The sequence below is a fragment of the Echinops telfairi genome, unplaced genomic scaffold (assembly GCF_000313985.2).
Source record: "Echinops telfairi isolate 266 unplaced genomic scaffold, ASM31398v2 ScPeMD7_2;HRSCAF=8, whole genome shotgun sequence".
In the NCBI taxonomy this organism is placed as follows: Eukaryota; Metazoa; Chordata; class Mammalia; order Afrosoricida; family Tenrecidae; genus Echinops; species Echinops telfairi.
This window is the reverse complement of record NW_022103898.1, coordinates 41,783,218-41,806,876: the sequence shown is the minus strand read 5'-3', so window position 1 is coordinate 41,806,876 and position 23,659 is coordinate 41,783,218. Positions and strand designations below refer to the sequence as shown.

The following is a 23,659-nucleotide window of genomic DNA, read 5'->3' as shown; positions in this document are numbered from 1 at the left end:
GTGTGTAAATTTGAATAATAGTCATATTGATGGCTCTTCCTCGTAGGTTCATAAGTGTTATCCTGTCACAGATAGCATTGTACTTCAAAATTGATCTTGCAATGTCCCTCCTGAGAATTAACATGGTGCCATTAACTCTTGAAGTCATCACTCCTGGCGTAGTAAGCCATGTGATTGTCCAACTGAAATGGTTAAGACCAGTCCATTTCACTATTGTCTACGATATCAGTGTTTATGCATTCCATTTCATTTTTGATGATTTACAATTTTCCTACATTCATACTTTGTAGATTCTACATTCCAACTATTGCTGAATGTTTACAGTTGCTTTTTCTCAATTTGAATCTTTCCCCATTGGCAGATGAAAGCCCCCAAAACTTAACTCCATTCATGTCATTAAGGTTGTCTCGACTTCAAAGTGGCAGCGCTTTGCCAGTTGTACTATGGGTTTTATGTAATCTGAGGGTCTCTGCTCCTGGCACTTTATCAGGCAGTGTCCATGGCTATTTATAAGGTTCCAGTGACTGCTGTTTCATCAGTGGATTGACTCGCTTCCTACTCTGTGTGTAGTCTAACATTGCTCTGAAATGTGTTCATTCCCCTACGAATGTTTGAAACCCCAGTGGCAGAGCTTCCAGCTGAGTGGCAGCAAGTAAACCACCACAGCAGGACACACTACAGATGAATGATGGCGTCAAGCAACAGGTCTACAAGGGAAATGAGGACCCTAATGTGGTGTACCCACCTTAGAATAATCAAACATTTGAGGTCTCAGGGCAGCATTGACCCAAGGACGAATTTCACAGGGATTAGACAAGAAGGAGCAATGCTGGAAGGAAATACCTGTAGGAAGTAGACTCAGAATTGGGGCATTGAGGGGATTACGATGAATTAGATGAAACGAGATGTGTACGAATTCTTGAATGTAAAACTGACAATCTGCCCTGTAAATTTTTACCCAATTTTCAACAAAAAGTTAAGGGAAAAAAAACATATTCATGAATTTTAAAGGCATTTTTAAATGACCTTAAAATTAAAAATTCAAATTCTGTCATATGTTAAGATATATAACAAACATGGCAAACATTCACCAAAAATGCATATAGAAAACAATTATTATACTAATAGGTATTTCTGGTAGTAGAAATACTAGCATATATTTGAACATTTACAATTTCCCCTCCAGTGCAGGATTCAAGAACAGCTTAATAGTAATTTACTATCTACTTATGCTATACATTTTACCACCTCTTAGATTACCTGTTGGCAAATTCCTGTTTAGCCTCCTCAATAGCAACATGTAATATTACTTTGCAACAATGAGAGAGACACAATTGTTGATCTGATATTAACTATTGTTAGGGTGTTAGTTTTATCACCTTGTCATTTTATTTTTTTAATTCACTTAGTATGTTTTCATGATTTGTATTTTGATTTCTTATTTTAATATAAATGCTGTATAGTGGTATACTTTGCTGTAGTGTATTTCTAGGCAATTAAAATTTTCACTTGCTCAAAATTTGAAACAAAAGAAATTAAATATTTTGAACTTTTAGAATAAAATAGACATTTAGGAATTCTGGATGAATACTGGAAATATTTATTGAGGTTAAATGCTTATGCTCCCCATATTTAAGGACCACTTACAAAAACAGTAAGAACTTCAAAAGAAATGAAAGCAATAGTTTAATAAAGTCCCCCAAAGACATGGCCAGTGAATATAGGCAGTCCTCAGGTTTGAAAGTCTGACTTTAGGACACCTTGTACTTGCCCTTGAGTCTTATGTAAGTTTTCCCTCACTTTGAGTTATTAATGCAACCTTACTTGGAATGTATTCTTCTTGACAATCACTTTCTGGCACTGGCAGGAAGTGAAGCATTGAAAAGACTTCACGTTGTTGCTTGCAGTGAAGAAGGAGAAACCCTGCAGTGGTTCTCAACCTTCCGAATGCATACAGGTCCTTATGTGTTGGTGACACCCAACCATCACATTCTTTCCACTGCTACTTCATCACTGTCATTTTGCTACTGTTGCTACTGCAACCCCTGTGAAAGGATCATTCGATCCCCAAAGGGGTTGTGACCCACAGGGTGAGACCTACTGATAGAGGAAGACACCAGGCTTGGTAGAGAATCAGTGAGACAAGAGGCTCAGTGGCTGCAAGAATGGGCTCAAACCTAGTCATGACTGAGGACGACACGGGACTCGGCTGTGTTTCCTTCTGTGGTCCAGTGTATCTATAAATCAGAACCGACTCAATGGCACCCAACAAAACAATTCCATAAAATTATTTCAGACGTTATGAATGATTCGTTTCTGTAAAGCAAAATAATGATAAAAATCAAAACTGCAAAAGGAAAAACAAGGCCATATTCACCCCAACTCCAAAATTGATAATGCCACTCACTTTCCAGTTTAAAAACCCTCTACTGACTCAATATTATTTACTATCTAAAAGTCTGCACACTTTCTATAGGCATCTTTGCATCAGGTTTTAAATACCATATTGATTTCATTATCTAGCACTGTATCACGTGTGTCCTCGCTCTGAAGTTTTTTGGAAAATTGCAAGCCTTTTCACTCTTCCATGGCTTTTCTATTCATCTGCTGAAGAACCCTTTACCTTCTCTTCTCTGAGAAACCCCACCCTTGGGGAAGGCTTTCCAGCTCCCCTGAAGAAGAGTTCGTGCTCTCCCTGCTCTGCCCCCACAGGATAATTTCAATGGACTCGCTCTTTATCTCCCTGGCTCCGGGCACTACACATCCCAGGCAGAGCACAGCCCGGGCCAAAATAACTAATAGCTGTGCTTTTCTTTTCTTTTAAGGGGTGAAGCAGTTGTCACCAGAAAAATTTCAGGTTAAATCGAATAAAATTAGTGATCTGTAAATGATTACAAGGCCCAAATAAAATCAACACAAGTGTAATTAGGCACTCCTCACTTGTAATTTAGTTTATGTATTACAGTAATCATTTGAGTGAGATTCAAAAATGACAGTTTAAAGCTCCTGTCACAGTAATATCTTCAAGGAGCCTGTGCTACAGGGAAATGTACATAGGCAACTGACAAATAATAATGTGCCATTCTTGATTTTTGGATTCACGCCACTGTGAGAATATAACCAATGGCAACAGAATTAATTCCAACTCATAGGGATCCTGTTGGTCACAATAGAACTTCTGATAGGGTATAATAGTAGTCACCAAAGCAGAAAATAAGTCACCACATCTTTCTCTCAAAGAACACCTGGTGGGTTCAAACCAGCAACCTCTTGTTTAAGCCTCATTGCCTGTACCACTAGTGCTCCTTATTTTAAGCTGAAAAGTACCTAACTACAGTCCTTTTTTGAGCAATTTTCCTGGACAATATATGGGGGAGGACAATATATTTTCAAACTCTGTACAGTTGGTGGTAGCTGCCTGGCATCTTCTGTCTGTTCATCCTTATTCTATAGAAAGGAGGGATTTAACCAACTGGCAAAGGGTGAGGAATGAGGGCCTGGCAGTATACGTACACCTCATATCAGCTCTTCCTGGTCCTGTCAACCTCCTCACGAACACTCGGTTAATGGGAATTTAAGAATTGGAAGAAGGTATGTGTTTTCTTTCTTTCTTTCTTTCTTTCTTTCTTTCTTTCTTTCTTTCTTTCTTTCTTTCTTTCTTTCTTTTTTTGTGTTTTGTTTTCCTCATTTTCATTCCTTGATCCCTGTCTCATTCTTGGACAATATCCCTAAACAATGTTTTTCTTCATAGTCAGGTTCTATATAAACGCTTGTTGATAAATTATCTTTAGCCTTTCACTAGTTGGACATAAATTAAAAGACTGGATTATTGTGGTTTAATTTAATAATTCAATTGGTAAAAATCACTTAAAGCAACTCAGTTCCTTTAAGTGGCTGACTGAGTAATATTTCTTGGCTAGTACTGCACTTTGGCTACCAACTTATACTAAAGAGCTGTTTTAGGAGTATGGAATTTGGGAAGTTATATCTCTGGGGATACACAAGGCATGATGGCCTAGGAAGACTGGTTAAAAGTTCCTTCATGTTTGGGCAGACCCAAACATATACAATATTATTAACTATGTCTTGGCAGCTCATTTTCTTCTTTTATAAACAGTCAAAAAAAAGCAGCTCTGGTTTATTTAATTCCCAGAAAAGAAAAATGGGAATCATTTAGTCTGTTTTATATCAAAGCCTACCTGACCCAAAGGAAGATCAAGAGGAATTTACAGACTCTATTTTCGCTACAAGAATCCCTGGGTGTGCAGTGCCGAAGCCCTTGGCTGCCAACCAAAAGGTCAGTGGTTCAAATTTAGCAGCCACTCCACAGGAGAAAGACATGGCCATCTGCTTCCATAGAGATCACAGCCTTTGAAATCCTGTGTAGATTTGAATTCTGTTGTATAGGACCTTTATGAATCAGAGAAACATCAGGCTAAGTAAAGCAGAGGGCCAGGGAAAAAAGAGGAAGGTCCTCAATAAGATAACTGACCCAGTGGTTGCAACAATTGATTCAAGTGGAACAACAATTGTGTAGATGGCACAAGCCAAGATAGGAGCAGAGTGTTTTATACTGTTGCATATAGAGTCACTAAGAGTAAGAATCAACTTAATGGTGCCTCCCAACAATAACAGCTATGGTACAATCAAATATCTATAACTGCTTGACAATGGCTTATATCTTTACTGTACAAATATTATAAAAATAATATTTTGGAATTATTGAATGAGGCTGAAACACACTTCTTGAAACGTCATAATACACGCACAGCGCATGCATGGGTATGGTATGCCAAAACTGTTTTTCATAATTTTGCCATTACAGCTGTTTTATATTGATACATGTTATTTATCCACTAGTTGTCTGTCAGATTTTCATACTGCGGTGGCTTGCATGTTGCTGGGGGCGATGTCACTGGTATTTCAAATGCCAGCAAAGGCTCAGGTTTTAGTGGAGCTTTGGAACTAAGAGCAGACAATGAAGAAGGAATCAGCTGTGCAATTCAAGGGAAGGAGCCACTGAAAACCTTGGAAACTTTGTCAGATACTGAAGGCCTCATGAATGTGAGCAGAACATTCTTGGAGATTGTGCTAGAGGATGGGACCTTCAAGTCCAAGGGCACTGTAAATGTGATGAAGTAGGAGCTGATTTCTCAGAGTGGAGTCAACCATGATGATGTGAGTGAGGTAAAGCCTGTGAGAGTGGAGACTTCAGCATCTTCATTTGCTGATAGAGCCTGGATCAAGGTAGGAAAACAACTGCAAAGACCTACTAAGTTTCAGAGCATAGAATATGCAAAGTATGAATCTTGGAAAGTTTGAAGTGATCAAAAATGAAATGGAACACATAAACACTTATATCCTAAGCTGTGAACTGAAATCGACTGGTATTGGCCATTTTGAATCAGAAAATCTTATGACTTACTATTCCAGGAATAACACAATCAAGAGGAATGGTGTGGCATTCATTGTCAAAAAGGACATATAAAAATCAATCATGAAGTACAATGCTGTCTGTGATAGGGTTATACTCATCCACCTTCAAGGGTAGCTAATCAATACAACTATTATTCAAATTTATTCATCAACCACAAAATCTAGCAATGAAAAAATTAAAGAATTCTATCAACAAATTCAGTCTGAAATTGATCATGCATTGATAATTATTGGCAACTGGAATGCAAAAGTTGGAAACAAACAGGAAGGAGCAGCAGTTTAAAAATATGGTCTTGGTGATAGAAACTGGAGATCCCATGATAGAATTTTGCAAGACCAACAACTTTTTCATAGCAAATACCATTTTTTAACAACACAAATGGTGATGATACACATGGACTTCTCCAGATGGAATACACAGAAATTAAATTGACTATAACTGTGGGAAGACATGGAGGAGAAGTTCAATATCAGCAACTAAAACCAGGCTAGGGACTGACTGTGAAACAGACCATCAATTGCTCATATGAAAGTTTGGGTTAAAGTGGATGCAAATTAAAGCCAATATAAGACCTAAAGTCTATGCCACCAGAATTTTGAGAACATCTCAAGAACAGATTCTACTCATTTCACACTAATGACAGAAGACCAGATGGGCTGTGCGAGGACATCAAGAACATCATTCATAAAGAAAGAAAAGGGTTGAGCGGCAGCGGGAATCCAATTCTTGAGGGCCGTCTGGGCCTCTGCTGAGGCGAATCGGGGAGAATCTGAGCCATCAGAACTGCCACCGTGACTGTCGGTAAGAGCAGCAAGATGCTGCAGCACATCGACTGCAGGATGAGGTGCAGCCTGCAAGATGATAGCATCTTCATTGGCACCTTCAAGGCGTTCGACAAACACATGAACTTGATCCTCTGTGACTGTGATGAGTTTCAGAAGATCAAGTCGAAGAACTCTAAGCAAGCAGAAAGAGAAGAGAAGTGAGTCCTTGGCCTGGTGCTGCTTCGAGGAGAGAACCTGGTCTTGATGACTGTGGAGGGGCCTCCTCTCAAAGATACTGGCATTGCCCGAGTCCCATTTGCTGGAGCTGCTGGAGGCCCAGGGATCGGTAGGGCAGCTGGCAGAGGAATTCCAGCGGGTGTTCCAATGCCCCAAGCTCCTGCAGGACTTTCTGGTCCAGTCTGTGGAGTTGGTGGTCCATCGCAACAGGTGATGTCTCCCCAAGGAAGAGGCACTGTTGCTCCTGCCGCCACTGCTGACACAGCCAGTATTGCAGGGGCCCCGACCCAGTATCCACCCGGCCTGTGCAGGTCCTCCACCACCTATGGGCTGAAGGGCACCTCCTCCAGGCATGATGGGCCCACCTCCTGGTATGAGGCCTCCCATGGGTCTTCCAGTGGGCATTCCCCTTGGACAGGGGACTCTGATGGGCCTGCCCCCTCCAGGGATGTGGCCATCTCCTCCAGGGATGTGAGGGCCCCCTCCCTTGGGAATGCGCCCACCAAGGCCCTACACTCATCTTGGTTGGCCTCAGATCCCTGCCTGTTTCCTGTAAGGCTGTACATAGTCCTTTTTATTTTCCTTGTGGCCGACAACAGTTTGTAATAAATTCTTCAGAGAATATTAAAAAAATGAAATAAAGAAAAGGGTCACTAACAAGATAGGAAAGAATAAAAAGACAATGTGGATGTCAGAATTGACTCTGAAAGTTGATTTAATCCTAGTGAAGCTAAAATAAATGGAAGAAAAGAAAACAAGTAGCTAAATAGAATTTTTCAAAGGGCAGCTGGAGAAAGACAAAGTCAAAGAGTATAACAAAATGGGCCATGACCTACAATTAGAAAACCCAAAGAGAAGAACAGGCTCAGCATACATGAAACTGAAAGAACTCAGGAAAAAATTCAAGCCTTGAATTGTAATTTTGAAGATTCTATGGGCAAAGTATTGAATGATGCAGGACCCATCAAGAGAAAATGGATACACAGTCACTGTACCAAAAAGAACAGGTCAACATTCCACCATTTCAAGAGGTAGCATAGGAGCAAAAGCCAATGCTGCTGAAAGAAGTCCAAGCTGCACTGAATGCATTAGTCAAAAACAAGGCTCTGGGAAATGAGCACCAAAGTTGTATTATCCTCTTACCATCTTTGTTCAATCTGTATGCTTAGCAAATCATCAGAGAATCTGAATTATATGAAGAGGAATATGACATCAGAGTTGGAGGAATGCTTATTAACTACTTCACTTGCTGAAAGTAAGGAGGAACGGATGCACTTACTGATAAAGCTCACTGACTGTAGCCTTCAGGGTGGATTGCAACTCACTGTAAGGAAGACCTAAGTATGCACAACTGGAGCCATGGGCAACATCATGATAAATGCATAAAAGGTTGAAATGGTTGAGGATTTTGTCTTACTTGGATCCTCAATTAATGCTCATGGAACCAGCAGCCAAGAGATTAAAAAATGAATTGCATTAGGTAAATCTGCTGCACAAGACCTCTTTAGAGTATTGAAGAACAAGGATGTTACTTTAAGGACTAAGGTGCACCTAACCCGAGCCATGGTATTCTCCATTGCCTCATATACACTCCATTGTCTCATATACACATGAAAGTTAGACATTGAATAAAGAAAACTATAGAAGGACCTATGCATTTTAATTGTGGTCCTGGCAAATTATATTGAAAGTACCATGGACTGCTAAAAGGAAAATCTGATCTGTGTTAGAAGAAATAAGATCGAAGTGCTCCTTAGGTTCAAGGATGGCAAGACTTTGTCTCACATACTTTGGGCATATTATCAGAAGAGACCAGTCCCTGGAGAAGGATATCATGTTTGGTAAAATGGAAGGACAGTAAAAAGAGGGAGGCCCTCAATGAAATGGATTGACACAGTGGCTACATCAATGGGCTCAGGCATAGGAACAATTGTGAGGATGGCACAGGACCATGCAGCATTTCATTCTGTTGTGCATAGGGTTGCTATGGGGTAGAGCAAACTCAATGGCACCCAACAACAGCTAAAAGAACAAATCAATCTGTCTTGAAGAAGTTCGGTTAGAGTGCTCCTTTGAGGCAAATATGGCAAACCTTCATCTTAAATACTTTGAACTTATGGTAGGAGAGAGCAGACTCTCGAGAAAGACCTCATGCTTGGTAAAGTTGAGGGGCGGAGAACAAGCAGAAGGCCCTAGATGAATTGAGACTGTGGTTGCAACAATAGTCTCTAGTATGGTAACAATTGGGAGGATGGCACAGGACCTGGTAGTCTTTTGTTCTGTTGAGTGTTGGGGTCACTATGTGTCAATGGCACCTAATGACAAGAATAAATATGTTATTTTTCTGGGGATATTATTTACAAAATATGGTTATTTACTATTTAATTTTTATGAAACTCTAGAAAAAGTTCAACTAGTTGAAAGAAATCCATTAGTGTGTCAGAGGTGCGATAGAAGTGTGATTGCAAAGGAACACAAGGGAATTTCTTGGGCAATGTTAGTGTTCTATTTCGATAATGAAAGTGGCTACAACCCTGCTTACACTTGAAAAAAATCATAATCATGCACTTAAAATTTGTGAATTTATTATGTTCCAATACGAAAGAAAATTTAAGGCATTTGTAAAACAATAGAATCATAGCTCAAAAGACTAATTCTTTGAAAATACAAATAGAATTAGTGAATCAATATTTAACCAACAAAGATATATTAGAAACCAAGAGTACACAAAATAAAAATTAAAAATAACCTTTGAAATAGGAAAATACATTTTAACTCTGAAGTCTTTGCTATTCATTGCTATATAATATTTTATAAAGTTACATACCACGTATAACTTTAGGAAAATATAATTGATGTCAAAAAAGAATATTTAAAATGAAAAATTTTCACTGAAAAAATTATGGGATTAAAAAAAAAATCAAGAAAGCACAGGGCCAAACTTTTCCCAGGAAATTTTGACTATTGTTAAGAAGAATACAATACCAAAATGTTATTAAAATGTTCCACATCATAGAAAATAAGTAAATTAAAACTTCCCAAGTATTTTAAGAAGCATTGATAAAAATGCTTAAGGATTATACACATAAAATCTTAGTTTAAAACCAGAATTCTGAATAATAATAATAATTTAAAAGAACAATATAACATGGCCAGATTACTAAAAAAAAAAAGTATACCTTAATAATCAAAATGGTTGATCATTTACATAACTAGACAAAAAAATCAATAGAACAAAAGAAAATCATAGCATGTTACAAATATGAACGTTATAAAAGGCCTAAACTAAACCTTTTAGTAACTAATGTTGGGAAATTGAATAGATTTAGAAGAAAATATAACAGATGATTTATGGCTGAAACCAAATTCTAGGATTAATTCCAAATGGATCAAGTATTTAATGTGAAAACAATTCTGCCCTGTCCTGTAGGGTCACTATGAGTCAGCATGGTTTTATGGGTCTGCTTTACCAAGCATGATGCCCTGCTCCAGGGACTGGTCTTTCCCGATAACATGCCCCAAGTCCGTGAGACAAAGTCTCCCATCCTTGACTCTAAGGAACATCCTGACCTTACTCCTTCTGAGACAGATTTGTGGTTCTTTTGGCATTCCCTGGTACTTTCAATGTTGTTCTTCAGCACCATCATTCAAATGCATCAATTCTTCTCTGCTCTTCCTTTATTCAATGTCCGACATTCTCATGCAGAGAGAGACAATTAAAAATAGCGTAGCATGGGTCAGGCAAGGTGAAGCCTTTGCTTTTCAACACTGTAAGACTCTAACATACAAACATGTAACTGTGGAAACATGAATTTACCTCCATTCCTCAATTAGAAAAGTCCTGAAATCAAAGACTCATAAAACTATTCTAATTGTTCCTACCTAAAAACTATTCTATTAAAAATCCCCATGACAAAACACAATATACAAATTCAAACCACAAATGGAAAACAATGGAAAATAATTACAACTCATATTTCAGACAAATGATTACCTGGTGGCCTAGTGGTTAAGGGCTCAGTGACTAACTGAAAGTCAAAGTTACAGAGCTACTATCAATGAAAAAATCCTAGCTGTGAAAATGAGATGAAAACTCAAACGAAAAAAATAAGCACAAGATACCAATAGACAGGACACAGTAAAAGGAAGTCAGATGGCCTTTAAATAGGTAAATAGATATTTGATTTCATTCATAATAAGATATACATATATCACTTAAGTTACATATTCCCATATTTTGAAAAAATCAGATATTTCGCTTGTAATGAGAAAATAAGAGTTACATTAATCACTTTGGGGAATGTTGAATGATCTATCCTAGAGCAAAAGTATTCCAACAATTATCTAATGAATTATCCTCTGAACTAGATGTCCTACTTTGGGACATATTCACACAGAGAGCTCTATTCAAGAATGACGTGTAAATATAAAATTATTTGTTGCTGCATTTTTAATAACAAGATATTAGAAATAGTCCTTGTCCACACACAGGGGCCTGGCTGAATAAATTCTATAGTATCAATTAAATGTGGGTTGTTTTAAGCCACTACTTTTACATTAAATTATAATAGTAACTGTGGAGAAATTAGTTTCTTTAGATAGTCTTTTGGCCTTAATTCTTGGAAAAAGTAGTCAGATTTTTCTCTTCAACTCTGAGGAGTTAACTCTGCTCTAGTTTCTATCCAGAGGTTTTGTTACTTTTGTCCATATGATTGACATTTCCTGGGTAGCCTGCTCTGTATTTGGTATGCACTTTGCAGGGATTTGTAGCCTAGTATGCAAATGAAATATGTGCAGCCTACCAAGAGGGGATTGGTCAATTCATGACCCTAGTAGGAGTTCCATGCCTTGCAATTGACAAAGGGTTTGTGTATTTAAGCACCATTCCCATAGAAGTTTACAAATAGAAATAATCAGGAAAAGAAGCAGCAGCCAAAAGAAGAAAGAAGAAGCAGAGAGAGGGAGGCAGGAAACCTCCTGAAAGAGCTAGTCTATAGGCTAGGAGCTGTACACTTAACATAGAGAGACCCAGAAGATGCCTAATGACAGAATTGGCTGTGATGGCAAGGGGAAGACACTACAGGAATGCTGTCCTCAGGGAACTGAAGGTGCCAATTTTCAACCATAGGCCTGCACGGTGAAGAGGAACTCAGAAAGGTGTCCTACATTGGAGAAAGTACAATTTGCCTACATGCTTTATCTAATCATGATCTTGAATTGTTGCTTGAATTATAGTTAACTCTGATCTCAAATTTCACCTGATCCCTTAATAAACTGTAGTTGAGAGTAATTGCTGTTCATGAGTTCCATGTTGCCATCACAACACATTATTGAACCAAAAAGAGAAATAAAGAGTGTCCTGGACATTGGGCTTCTACTCAAATACTCCCTCAACACAAGAATACTTTGTTCTAATAACCTGGCATTCCGTGATACACACCTTCCTGACACAATCGCTAAAGACAAAATGGGTGCATAAGCAAATGTGGTAAAGAAAGTGGATGGTGCCTGGCTATCAAAAGATAAAGTGTCTGGGGTCTTAAAGGCTTGAAGATAAACAAGCGGCCATCTAGCTGAGAGGCAACAAAGTCCACATGGAAGAAACACACCAGCCTGTGTGATCATGAGGTGTTGATAGGATCAAAGACCCAGAAGAAAAAATCATATCATTGTGAATGAAGGAGAGTGTGTAATGGAGACCCAAAGTCCGTCTGTAGACACTTGGACATCCCCTTCCAGAAGGGTCACAAAGAAGAGATGAGCCAATCAGGGTGCAGTATAGCACCATTGAAAATACAACTTTGCCTCTGATTCTATAATGTTGCCACCCCCTCCCCACTATCATGACCCCAATTCTATCTTACAAATCCGGCTAAACCAGAGCATGTACACGGGTACAGATAAGAACTGGAAACACAGGGAGTCCAGTACAGATAAGCCCCTCAAGACCAATATCGAGAGTAGCAATACCAGGAAGGTAAGGGGAAGGTAGGGGGGGGTGAGGGGAAACTGATTACAATGATCTACATATAACCTCCTTCTTGGGTGATGGAGAACAGGAAAATGGGTGAAGGGAGACATCAGTCAGTGTAAGACCTGAGAAAATAATAAATTATAAATTATCAAGGGTTCATGAGGGAGGAAGGGTGGAGGAGGGTGGGGAAAAATGAGCTGATACCAAGGGCTCCAGTAGAAAGAAAATGTTTTGAGAATAATGATGGCAACAAATGTACAAATGTGCTTGACACAATGGATGGATGTATGGATTGTGATAAGAATTGTATGAGCCCCCAATAAAATGTTTGGAAAAAAAAAGAGTGTCCTGAGAGAGCTAGCTGGTGTCAAAGCTAGAAAAAAGAATTGGAAAATGGAGGTATGTCTGATTTCTACTTCATAGGAATTAGTCTTGGACTAATCTTGAACTGCATTATTCTCTCTGAACTTAGATGGGTTCTGACACTATTACTATCATTTTTTTAAGTGGAAATACATTGAAATTTAACCAGAATAGCCCCAGGGCTCCAACAACTGCAGGTGGTCCCCCAACCCAAGAACAGCCTGTGAACACAGGATGGTCTACCAGTGTGTTTCCTGAATGTTGTTCACTTGCTCTGACCAAACTTCTGTTTTTGTAAAATTCCACTCGAAGAACCCCACATTTACACACTCACCCTTCATTCAGGACCCAGAATTTGAAAGCAATTTCTCCTCTGGAGCTGCCGGCTTCATAAAGCTTGGTTTTCTCCACCTCTTCCAGTGCCCGCTCATTGTCTCGCATCGTTTCCACAGCACCTGCAGTCCCAGATTCCAGCAGCCGTTGAAAATATTTGACCAATCCTTAAAAACTTTTATAATGTATTTCCCTAGTATTTCAACTGTGGTAAAATAAAAATACATACCATGATGAAAGCATTTTCCACAACAGAAAGGATAAACAAAATATTTCAAATTTTCATATGACAAAGTCTAGGAATTATTAACTTTGTGCACTTGAGTAGTATTGTTGCTCATAATAAGGTGAAGGGCTATCTCATAAAAATTAAGTTCTCCAATTCAACAGAAGCTTGTTTTATAATACCAAAAATGATCTCATAAAAATTAAGTTCTCCAATTCAACAGAAGCTTGTTTTATAATACCAAAATGATCTTCCATCATTATAAACATATTATGTAATGTTTGATGTCAAAAGTAATTATGAATTTAGTCTGTCTTCTGAAACTGGAGGTCTATACCAATCTTAGCCAAGTTCCAAATAATGAAATAGGCTTATCAAAATTTTAAGAACTAAACTTTTTATATGTATTAAATTATTTACCCGGCAACTTTGATGTATAGATAAAGCAATTCCAAGATTTACAAGCAGATGTTGAATGAAATTCATCAACATCTGGAATTTTGCATGATAGGGAAAGTGTAATGGAAATAAGAAGAGAAGATTAGTCTTCTGGGAATATTTGCTTCCTGGAAACCAAAGGCTATTTTTTATAGTTAGAAATGCTGCGAATATAATAAAACTGTCTAACATAGTCAAAAGTAAATCCTTGAAATGCATCATAAAGTGAGTATTTTCAAAAATGGTATGACTGTCTTTGGCTAGCTTTTCTACAGACTTGGGAGACACGGGAAGACACGAGGATGTTTGCAAGAATTAAAGGCAACAGAGGAAAATGCTATTATATCCCAATCTTGTAACAGTAGTGGATCGATACATGGGTTGACATGTAGGCTGAACAAGTGTAACAGGGAGTGAGACTAAAGCCACAAATAAATATGTGTGTGTGTGTGTGTGTGTGTTGACTAAGGATATTTGTACATGTGTGTTTACTTTTGTTGCAAATAGATCCATGAGTATGATAGCGTATACAAGGGAGGAACTCGTTGTCAGGTGCCCCGGAGTAGGTTCCAACTCCTAACGACCCTGTGACAAGAGAAAGACATACTGCCCAGTTCTGTACCGACCTCACAGTTGTGTTTCAGTCCACTGTTGCAGCTACTGTGTCAGTCCGTCTTCTGCTTTGTCACTGCCTTTCTTCTTTAAAAGAGCCCTGCTGGTGTAGTAATTCTGCTTCAGGCTGCGATCCCCATGGTTCACAGTTCAAACCACCAGCAGCTCTGCAGGAAAAAGACTGAACTTCCTATTCCTGAAAACACTTCTAGTCTCTGAAACCCCAGGGGAACCTATGAGGAAGCAGTGACTCGATGGGAGTCAGTTTGTTTGTTTGCCAGAGGTGGCATAGACTTTATAAGATGGGCTGTGATCCATCGTGTGGGCAGTGGGGTCCATAGGAGAAAAGAAAGACTTTCTCGGAAAATCACAGGGGCAGTTCTACCCTATCCTATAGGCTCGTTATGAGTAGGCATGGTTTTTTGAGTCTGCTCTACCAAGCAGGATGCCCTTCTCCAGGGACTGGTCTCTCCTGATAACATGTCCAAAGTACGTGAGACAAAGTCTCCCATCCTTGATTCTGAGGAACATTCTGACGGTACTTCTTTTGGGCAGCTCTGTTGGTTCTTTCGGCATTCCATCGTACTTGCAAGATTCTTCTCCAGCACCATAATTCAAGTGTATCGATTCTTCTTCGGTCTTCCTTATTCAGTGTCCAACTGTCTCCTGCCTAAGAGGCACTTAAAAATAGTGGGTCAGGCAAAGTGACATTTTTGCTTTTCAACACTTTAAAAAGTCATGTGCAGCAGATTTACCCAGTGCAATGCATCTACTTAGACATAACCAAACGCCTTGCAGCAGTGACTCACTTGACCTAGGGAAGCAGGACCATGGTCTTGGGGGACCAGAAGGTCAATCGTTGAGCCAATTCAATTCAAGGTAAAGAGATCAACCCGGAAGGTTAGGGCCAGTTTTTAGAAATTCCACAGTACTCTTGATAGATTTTCTCAAGAATACAGGGGAGCATGATCATGGGAGCTTATTAGGAAGGTTTTTAAGCAAAAGGAAAACTGCACTGGTGAGTTAAAAAAGCCAGGAAATTTGTTCTTGGATTTTTTATCCCCTTATCATGACTGCACCTAATCACTCTTCATAGATAACAAGGGCTGTCCCATGAGAATTTTGTTGGGAAACTTCCCCTCATCTATCTTATAGCTCTGAGTGTGTCTCTCCAGACTTCTTTTTGCTGCTCCATGAGCATTTCAAAGGAACAGGATTTGAATGCTTCAAGGATGCCAAATCTACGAATACAGACTTGGTCTTCGGGGCAGGGTTAAAGAGATGGAAACAGTGCCTTCAGAAAGGTTTATAGCTGTGGAGAGAGGGTGTATCAAGAAAGAATTGCTTCACATTTTGATCTTTATAATAGCTTAATAAGAGTTTTTATTATTCCATAGCAACTTTAACTTATGCTTGGTTATCTACTTGTGTCTCTGCTCTCAGTTCTCTGAGATGCGTGCCTAGGTGTGTGATCCCTCGATCATATGCTATTTTTATTTCTAGCTTTTGGAGGAAGTACTGTACTATACTATATGCTCCGTAATGGTTGTAGAATTTTGCAATATCACACACTAGTGTGTGAGGGTGCCAGTCTCTCCACTACCAAGCATTTGTTGTTCTCTGTTTTTTAATCAATGCCATTTGTGCAGGGGTGAGGTGATATATCACTGTAGGTCTGATTTGCATCCTTCTCAGGAATCGACAGGATGGCTGCAACGATGGGCTCACACATAATACGCATGAGCATGTCATAAGACCAGGCCGTGTTTTCATCTTTCCCACATGGAACCCTTATGAGTCAGAAACAACTCCGTGCTATTTAACCGCAATCGCTAATAAGGTCAAGTATTTCTTCATGTGTTTGTTAATTGCTTCAATCTCTTCTTTGGTGACATGTCTGTTCATGTCATGTCTGCACTGTTTAAATTGGATTATACGCACATGCCTTTTTGTTGTTGAGCTGTTAGAGTTTTCTATATTTTTAATAGGTTAGACCGCTGCCAAACATGCTGTTGCCAAACATCTCCCCAGGCTGCAGGTGCTCCTTTCACCGTCTTTCTGAAGTCGTCTAAGGAGGACAAAGCTCACTTTTTAGGAGGCCTGAGTTTCCTTGTCTATCTTCTGCTGTTGTGCTTTCTTGGTTATATTTGATTGTGTATTTATGCCACATTTAAGACCTGTAGTTTTGTTCCTAGGCTATCTCCTAGGAGTTTTATAGTTTTACCTTTAATATTTAGGTCTGTGATCGATTTTTAGTTTTGCGTTTGGTGTGAGCTATTGATCCAGGTTTGTTTTTCTGCAAATGGATCTCCAATTTTGCCAACAACATTTATTAAAGAGACCCTTCTCCATCAAATGAAACTTGACCCTCTGTCGAAAATCCACTACCCACAGCTGGATGGATTTCCTTTTAGTTTGCAATTCTGTTCCATTGGTCTAGTTCCTGTAGAAGAATGCACCTGGTGTTTATGTGATTGTGTGCCCTGTCCCTTTGGTGAACCTTTCTAAAAGTTCCGGAAGCTTGCTCAAGGGATCTGTACAATCTTCTAGGTACAGAATTGTGTCATCTGGGAATAGGGATATTTTCACTTTTTCCTTACCAATTTGGATACCTCATTATCGGCTTCCTTGTCTTATTATTTTGGCTGCAAATTTCCAGTACGATATTGAATAAGAGTGGTGAGAATGGACATTCTCATTCTTAAGGGGGATTTTTTCAATCTCTCTTCATGGAGAATAACATTATTTGTTGGTTTTGTACTTATGTCCTTAATTATGCTGAAAAAATTTCCTTCATTTCTTTTTCTTTCTTATTGAGTATATTTATTTTAGGTCTTAAAAAAGCAAAAGAGCTTTGTAACTTCACACAGCAAAATTTAAATCATACAAGGAAGATAACTTGCTTTTTTTTAAAAAAAACTTTTTCCTTGCTAGCATTTATATCAAAAGCATAAAATGGATTTTAGAAATATTTAAATGGGGACAAATGCAGGGACCCCTGCTCCCTGTTTACTGACCTCTGTTTAGCTAGAGCTTAATGAAGTTACAAAAATTTGTATAATACCTATGCTAATTCTTAAGTTCTGCTACTAAAATGTTAGGAAAATTATTCTCCAAAGACTCAAAAGGTTTTGCATTTAACAGCATCTAAGAAACTATTAGCTGCCAGTAAATGCTGAGCCTCATTACTCAGCCAGGTGTCAGGTCTTTGCTTGCTTACATTGCTGATTAGTGATTCAGCAAACTTACCTGGAACTATGGCCAGAATCTTTATACATGTATTAGGACTGTATATATGATAAGTTTAGATCATCTTTTAAAATTACAATTCTAAATCTTCACATTTCAAGTCTGTGTTACTTTGGCTTCTATTGGGCAGAGCCTTAAGGTTTTTGTGGAAATGGAATGAAAGGATAAGGTTTTTCCAAGAACTTTTGAAGTCACCTTATAAGAAACACTTTCATGTATTTAATTTTTCAAGACCTTGATGACGGTAGCCATATGATTTTTAAGTTTTGAAATGCAGTATAGTCAATAATTCAGATGACCATCCAGCATAAGTGAAGTTTTAATTAAAACAACTTTTGAGAAGCTCTTCAGTCATTACTAGTTAGCTCAAGATAGCCTTAAACATATACATTTAGTGAAAAACTAAGCTTATTTATATACACTTTGTATTGGGTATTATGGAAACCTGAGTCTGAACACACACTGCATGTAGCCACTCATACCTGAGAATATTGTCTGTAAACCTGATTAACAGTTGGCATACTGAATAACTTGAAGTTCCAAGAACTTGATTTGGGTAAGACGTCAGAAATTTTGGTTAAAAGTATTTTAATTTCTTGTATTCAATGCAAACTCAAGTATTTAAATTCCTAATAGGTCTCATCAATCTTGGGGTTTTTGGTGGCTAAATCTCATCTCTAATTCCCATCTGTCAAGAAAAACACATCTACTCCTCTTATCAGCAGGTAGGTGGGACAAGCTACCTACTGACATGGGTCTCCCTTATGGAAAGTACATGTGGCAAACATGGCCCTGCGCTGGCTGCAGACATGGAGTTTTCTCTAGTGATGACTCATTTTCTGGGTGGTCTCGCCTTCTGGATGGGGGAAATTCCCCAGTGAAAAGTCACGCTGCTCCATATTCGCCATGGGCACTGCCTCCAAGAGGGCTGTCCCCTTCCACCAGGCTTGTCTCCTCACTCCCTTGAGGGCACAGGGTGATATTCCTGAAGCAAGAAAAAAAGGCTGTTTCATCTATTGCCAATGGGCAGCACAAAATCAAAAGGGGTTGGGAGTTGACCCAGGATCTTGGCAAAGAACGCGTTTGAGTAGCTGAGGGTTTCAAAGCAGGGTTTGTCTTCCCTTATGACTTCTTGGAGCCCGGTACAAACCATCCAACCATTATGGGATGGTGTCAGGCATGTCCTGGGCTGTATCTCCAGACGGCTGCCTCTGGCTGAACCCAGTCATGGATGGGAAGTCTTTGGACCACATGGAATTAAGCCAAAATGCAGTGAATCTTAAGGTAACCTTTTAGGCTATTTCTTACATATTGTTCAAACCTTTCTTAAAAGAAATGGAATTCCTTTCAGGTTATACTACCTGGACATCAAATTGCAGGTTCTACACCTCCCTTGGTTTGGGAATTGTTCACCTGGTAGGCCAAGGTGTCTCCCATTTGCTCATCATCGTCAGTGCAGCCAGCTTCTGGATGGATTATCTAGGGAAGCTCAGGTTTTGTTAATGAAGGTAGCAATGGCCTCCGCCATTTTCCCTATTCATCTCTTGATGGTGTGTGCTGGGCGCCGCCACTTCTGGCAAGCTCCTCCTCCAGCCCAGGCATCTCAACCTCTCCTGAGTTTCCAGCAGTTGCCTGACCGGGAGACCTACATGGTCCTTTGGCTACCCTGCCCTTATGGTTAGCTGAGACGCTTCCATAAAAGAAGAGTTTGAGATTCAATTCCCACCAAATCTGGAGGCCATCACACAGCTCAATCTTGGTATTTCTGCAGTATCTATATGAATATTACTAGTTTTATTAATACATTTCTATTAGTATAAGATGTGGATATTCTTTCTGGTTACTATGAAACAGGCAGGGATGTGGTGGAAGTACTAGGTCATCATTCGGTGTGTTATTTGCTGCTTTTCCTTTTCTGCCAATTCTTGCTGGTGAACTGTATCCTGGGCTGCTTGCTGCATTTTCTCCAGTTTTTCCAGAGTCAGAGATGTTAAGGGTAAAAGTTTGGGCTTACATAGCACCATTGTGGTTATATCTTCCACAGAGAGCTGCCCTTGGTTTGGAAGCACTTTCCGGAACATTGACTTCATTTCTGCCACATCTTTTTAAAAAAATCAATTTATTAGGGGCTCATACAACTCTTATCACAATCCATACATACATCAATTGTTTAAAGCGCATTTGTACATTCATTGCCCTCATCATTCTCAAAACATTTCCTTTCCACTTAAGCCCCCGGCATTAGGTCCTCATTTTCCCCCTCCCTCCCCGCTCCCCCCTCCCTCATGAGCCCTTGATAATTTATAAATTGTTATTTTGTCATATTTTGCCCTGTCCGATGTCTCCCTTTACCCTCTTTTCTGTTGTCTGTCCCCCAGGGAGGAGGTCACATATAGTTCCTTGTAATCGGTTCCCTCTTTCCAACCCACTCTCCCTCTACCCTCCCAGTATCGCCACTCACACCACTGGTCCTGTAGGGATCATCCACCCTGGATTCCCTGGATTTCCAGTTCTTATGTGTACCAGTGTACATCCTCTGTTCTAGCCAGACTTGCAAGGTAGAATTCGTGTCATGATAGTGGGAGCGGGGAGGAAGTATTTAGGAACTAGAGGAAAGTTGTATTTTTCATCGTTGCTACATCGCACCCTGACTGACTCATCTCCTCCCTGAGACCCCTCTGCAAGGGGATCTCCAGTGGCCTACTCATGGGCTTTGGGTCTCCACTCTGCACTTCCCCCATCATTCGCTATGGTGAGATTTTTTGTTCTGATGATGCCTTATACCTGATCCCTTCGACACCTCCACCTCATGATTGCATAGGCTGGTGTGCTTCTTCCATGTGGGCTTTGTTGCTTCTGAGCTTGATTACCTTCAAGCCTTTAAGACCCCAGATGCTATACTTTTTGATAGCCGAGCACCATCAGCTTTCTTCGCCACATTTGCTTATGCACCCATTTGTCTTCAGTGATCACTTCGACACCTCGTGATCACACAGGCTGATATATTCTTCCATGTGGGCGTTGTTGCTTCTGAGCTAGATGGCCACTTATTTACCTTCAAGCTTTTAAGACCCCAGATGCTATATCTTTTGATAGCTGGGCACCATCAGCTTTCTTCACTACATTTGCTTATTCACCCACTTTGTCTTCAGCGGGTGTGTCGGGAAGGTGAGCATCATAAAATGCCAATTTAATAGAAGAAAGTAATCTTGCATTGAGGGAGTACTTGAGTGGACACCCAATGTCCTTCTGCTACCTTAATACTAAACCTATAATATAGGCACATAGCTCTATTTCCCCATCCTCATATAAATATATTTGCATATGTACATGTCTTTATCTAGACCTCTATAAATGCCCTTTGCCTCCCAGCTTTTTCCTCCATTTCCCTTGATTTTCCTCCTGTCCCACTATCATGCTCAGTCCCCACCAGGATTTCAGCACTTCCTCTTTGTTACATTCCCCTTGATCATGCCCTACCAGGTCTCCCACACTCACCTCCCCACCTATTTGGATCGCTTGTTCCCTTGTCCCTCTGTTTTTTAACACCTCTTCCCTTCCCCCCACCTCCCTCTCTCCCATGTCCCCCCAGAACTGTCAGTCCTGTTGTTTTCTCCTCCAGATTGTTCATCCAGCCTGTCTTATCCAGACAGACGTGTGCATTTCTGCCATATCTTAATTGTAAACTTTTTCCTTTATTCGCCACCCGAGTTGATATGACCCTTCTTTTCTTTTTATCAAGAAAGGGTGTTGGATTTTATCAAAGATCTTTGCTGCATCAATTAAAATGGTGATGCCATCCCTTTCCTTGCATTAATTATGTGGTGAATTGCATTGATTGATTTTGTTACATTAAACTTCTCAAATCCATTGGTTATGATGTATTATCTTTTGGATATGTTACTGAATTCCACTGGTAGAATATTGTTTAGAATTTTTGCATCTTTATTTATTAGAGATATTACTCTGTTTTTCTTTCCTCTTTTATTTCTCCTTTTTAATATATCTTTGCATGGCTTTGTTATCAGTGTTATGCTGGATTCATAAAATAAGCATTAATTCATTTTCTATGTTCTAGGATAGTGTGAGTAGAATTAATGTCAACTCTTCTCTTAATCTTTGGCAAAATTTTCACCAACATCTTTGTGCCAGGTTTCTTTTGTTGTTGGTATTCTTGTTACTGGGAGGTTTTCGGTTTTGTGTTTTCTAAATTACATCTTCAATTCCTCCTTTTGTTTTGAATCTGTTTAGGATTTCTTGGAGCTGTTGCCAGTAAGTGTGGGACTGGTAATCACAAGGGGATTAATCACCAGCAAAGCCCTTGCTTGCTCCATAGGAGTCAGAAGAGGCTATCTGTTCCCCTGAAGATCTACAGCCTGAGGCTCACTGTTGGGCCCTAGGAAGGCGGTGGAGGGGAAATGGGAAGAGTGGGAGCATTTTTCCCCAGATTCTCCCTGCAGAGTGCAGGCAGATATCAGAACCCGGCCCTGACCTAAAGAAAAGGTGCCATTCAGAGTCCAGTCTGGTCTGGAATCTCTAACCCCCACTCCAAGGATCCTCCATTCTGCTCGTGCCACCTGACCAAATGATCAGAGACTGATGCTGTTGAGTAGTTCTGTCCTATTGTTTCACTCCCTTGGTTCTCTAGGACTGATGAAATCCCTGCTTCCCGGCACTTTTAATCCTTAGATACAGTTCACATGCTGTGCACTTTGCTTCACTCTGAGCTTGTCTACACAGTTTCTCTGTCTTTTCTTGAGGCTTCTGGGAAGCTGCCTTCATAGGCTTCTCACTTGGGAACACTGTTAGCATTGTTTCAAGATGGCCACGCTGCACTATGCTGGCTGGTAGTGTGTGCATACCTTCTAAGATCTCCAGAATCCTTGTTTTCTCTGTAGTTTCGCATTTCCTTTGATATTTTACCAAATACTCCTTTTCTTCATTTACTGTTACAGGCTCTTAGATTATCATCAATATCTGTTTCATCTTTATTTTTCAGTTCTTTGCTGTATACATATGCCATGGTGTGTATGACTAAGCCGTCCTCTTTGGCCCTCTCCAAAGTAAATCTAAAGTATGTGTATTGATCTGATAGATATTTTGGTCTTAATTGTCATCTCACATTATTCTATGCTTACCTTGCATATTTATTATAGTTATTACATTTATTCACACTGCTTTCCCCCTTAATTTCCAAATACCTGCTGGTTTTAAAGTATAGTTCAAATAAAATAGATGATTAAATCACAAAGGAATGCCTCAGAGAGTGCACAGTGCCCTCTACTATCCTTCCATGATGGTGAAATGCGTGGGATGGGTGAAAGGACAAACAGGGGAGACTAGGGACATGCTAGTAATTCCTGGTTTTCATTCAGTATAGCGTGGGCTACAAATGGCCCTAAGGTAAGAAAGGACATTTTCTTTCAAAAATACTTGAGAGATGCTTAAAATGGACACTTGAATATATGAATGTCTCCTAGGATCTCCGGATACCTTATAACAAGGCTGTACCCTTGTGGGAGCACAGGAAGGAAATGGGCCCTATTTTTAAGTGAAGGAAACACACTAGCTCTTGGTGATGTGGATACAGGCCATGGGAGCAGGACAGATGAGCCACAGGAGTCGCCCATTACCTCTACACTCATGTATACCCCACATACAGATATGCACCCATGGTTTCAAGTTCAAATGACTCCTGGCCTGGGCTTGGGCTTCTTTTTCTTTATAAATTCATAAATTAAGATAGATAAGTAAAGGATATATGAGACGTTAGTGGGTATTCTGTGCTAGATTCATGGAACCCTTGAAACTTGAGGGTCTAGGAATTTCAGTTTTAAGCACCGGCAAGAGCTTTCTTTAGGAGTTTCATGCAGCCAGATCATTACCAAGCACTGCCGCCGCATCTCTCTCCCAGTCCTCCAACGTTGGAAAGGTGGCAGAGGGGGAGTCTCCCGGGGGATTTCATGTCGTGTCCGTCAGAGCTCCCATGTGGCAATCGTGTCACACATGGTGACATGCCAGGGCCG

General features: G+C 39.8%; 1 protein-coding gene and 1 pseudogene across 1 annotated transcript; one reads left to right on the top strand and one right to left on the bottom strand.

Annotated features, from left to right (window-relative positions):
* Nucleotides 1-6,252: 6,252 nt before the first annotated feature.
* LOC101645381 lies at nt 6,253-7,066 on the top strand (annotated as a pseudogene).
* Nucleotides 7,067-19,507: 12,441 nt separating this feature from the next.
* Nucleotides 19,508-22,656, bottom strand: LOC105978405 (BBSome-interacting protein 1-like). Its single transcript, XM_045288623.1, has 2 exons — nt 22,581-22,656; nt 19,508-19,734 (listed from the first exon to the last, which is right to left on the bottom strand). Exons 1-2 carry the CDS (start codon nt 22,654-22,656, stop codon nt 19,508-19,510), a joined length of 303 nt encoding a protein of 100 aa, XP_045144558.1.
* Between the last annotated feature and the right edge of the window lie 1,003 nt (nt 22,657-23,659).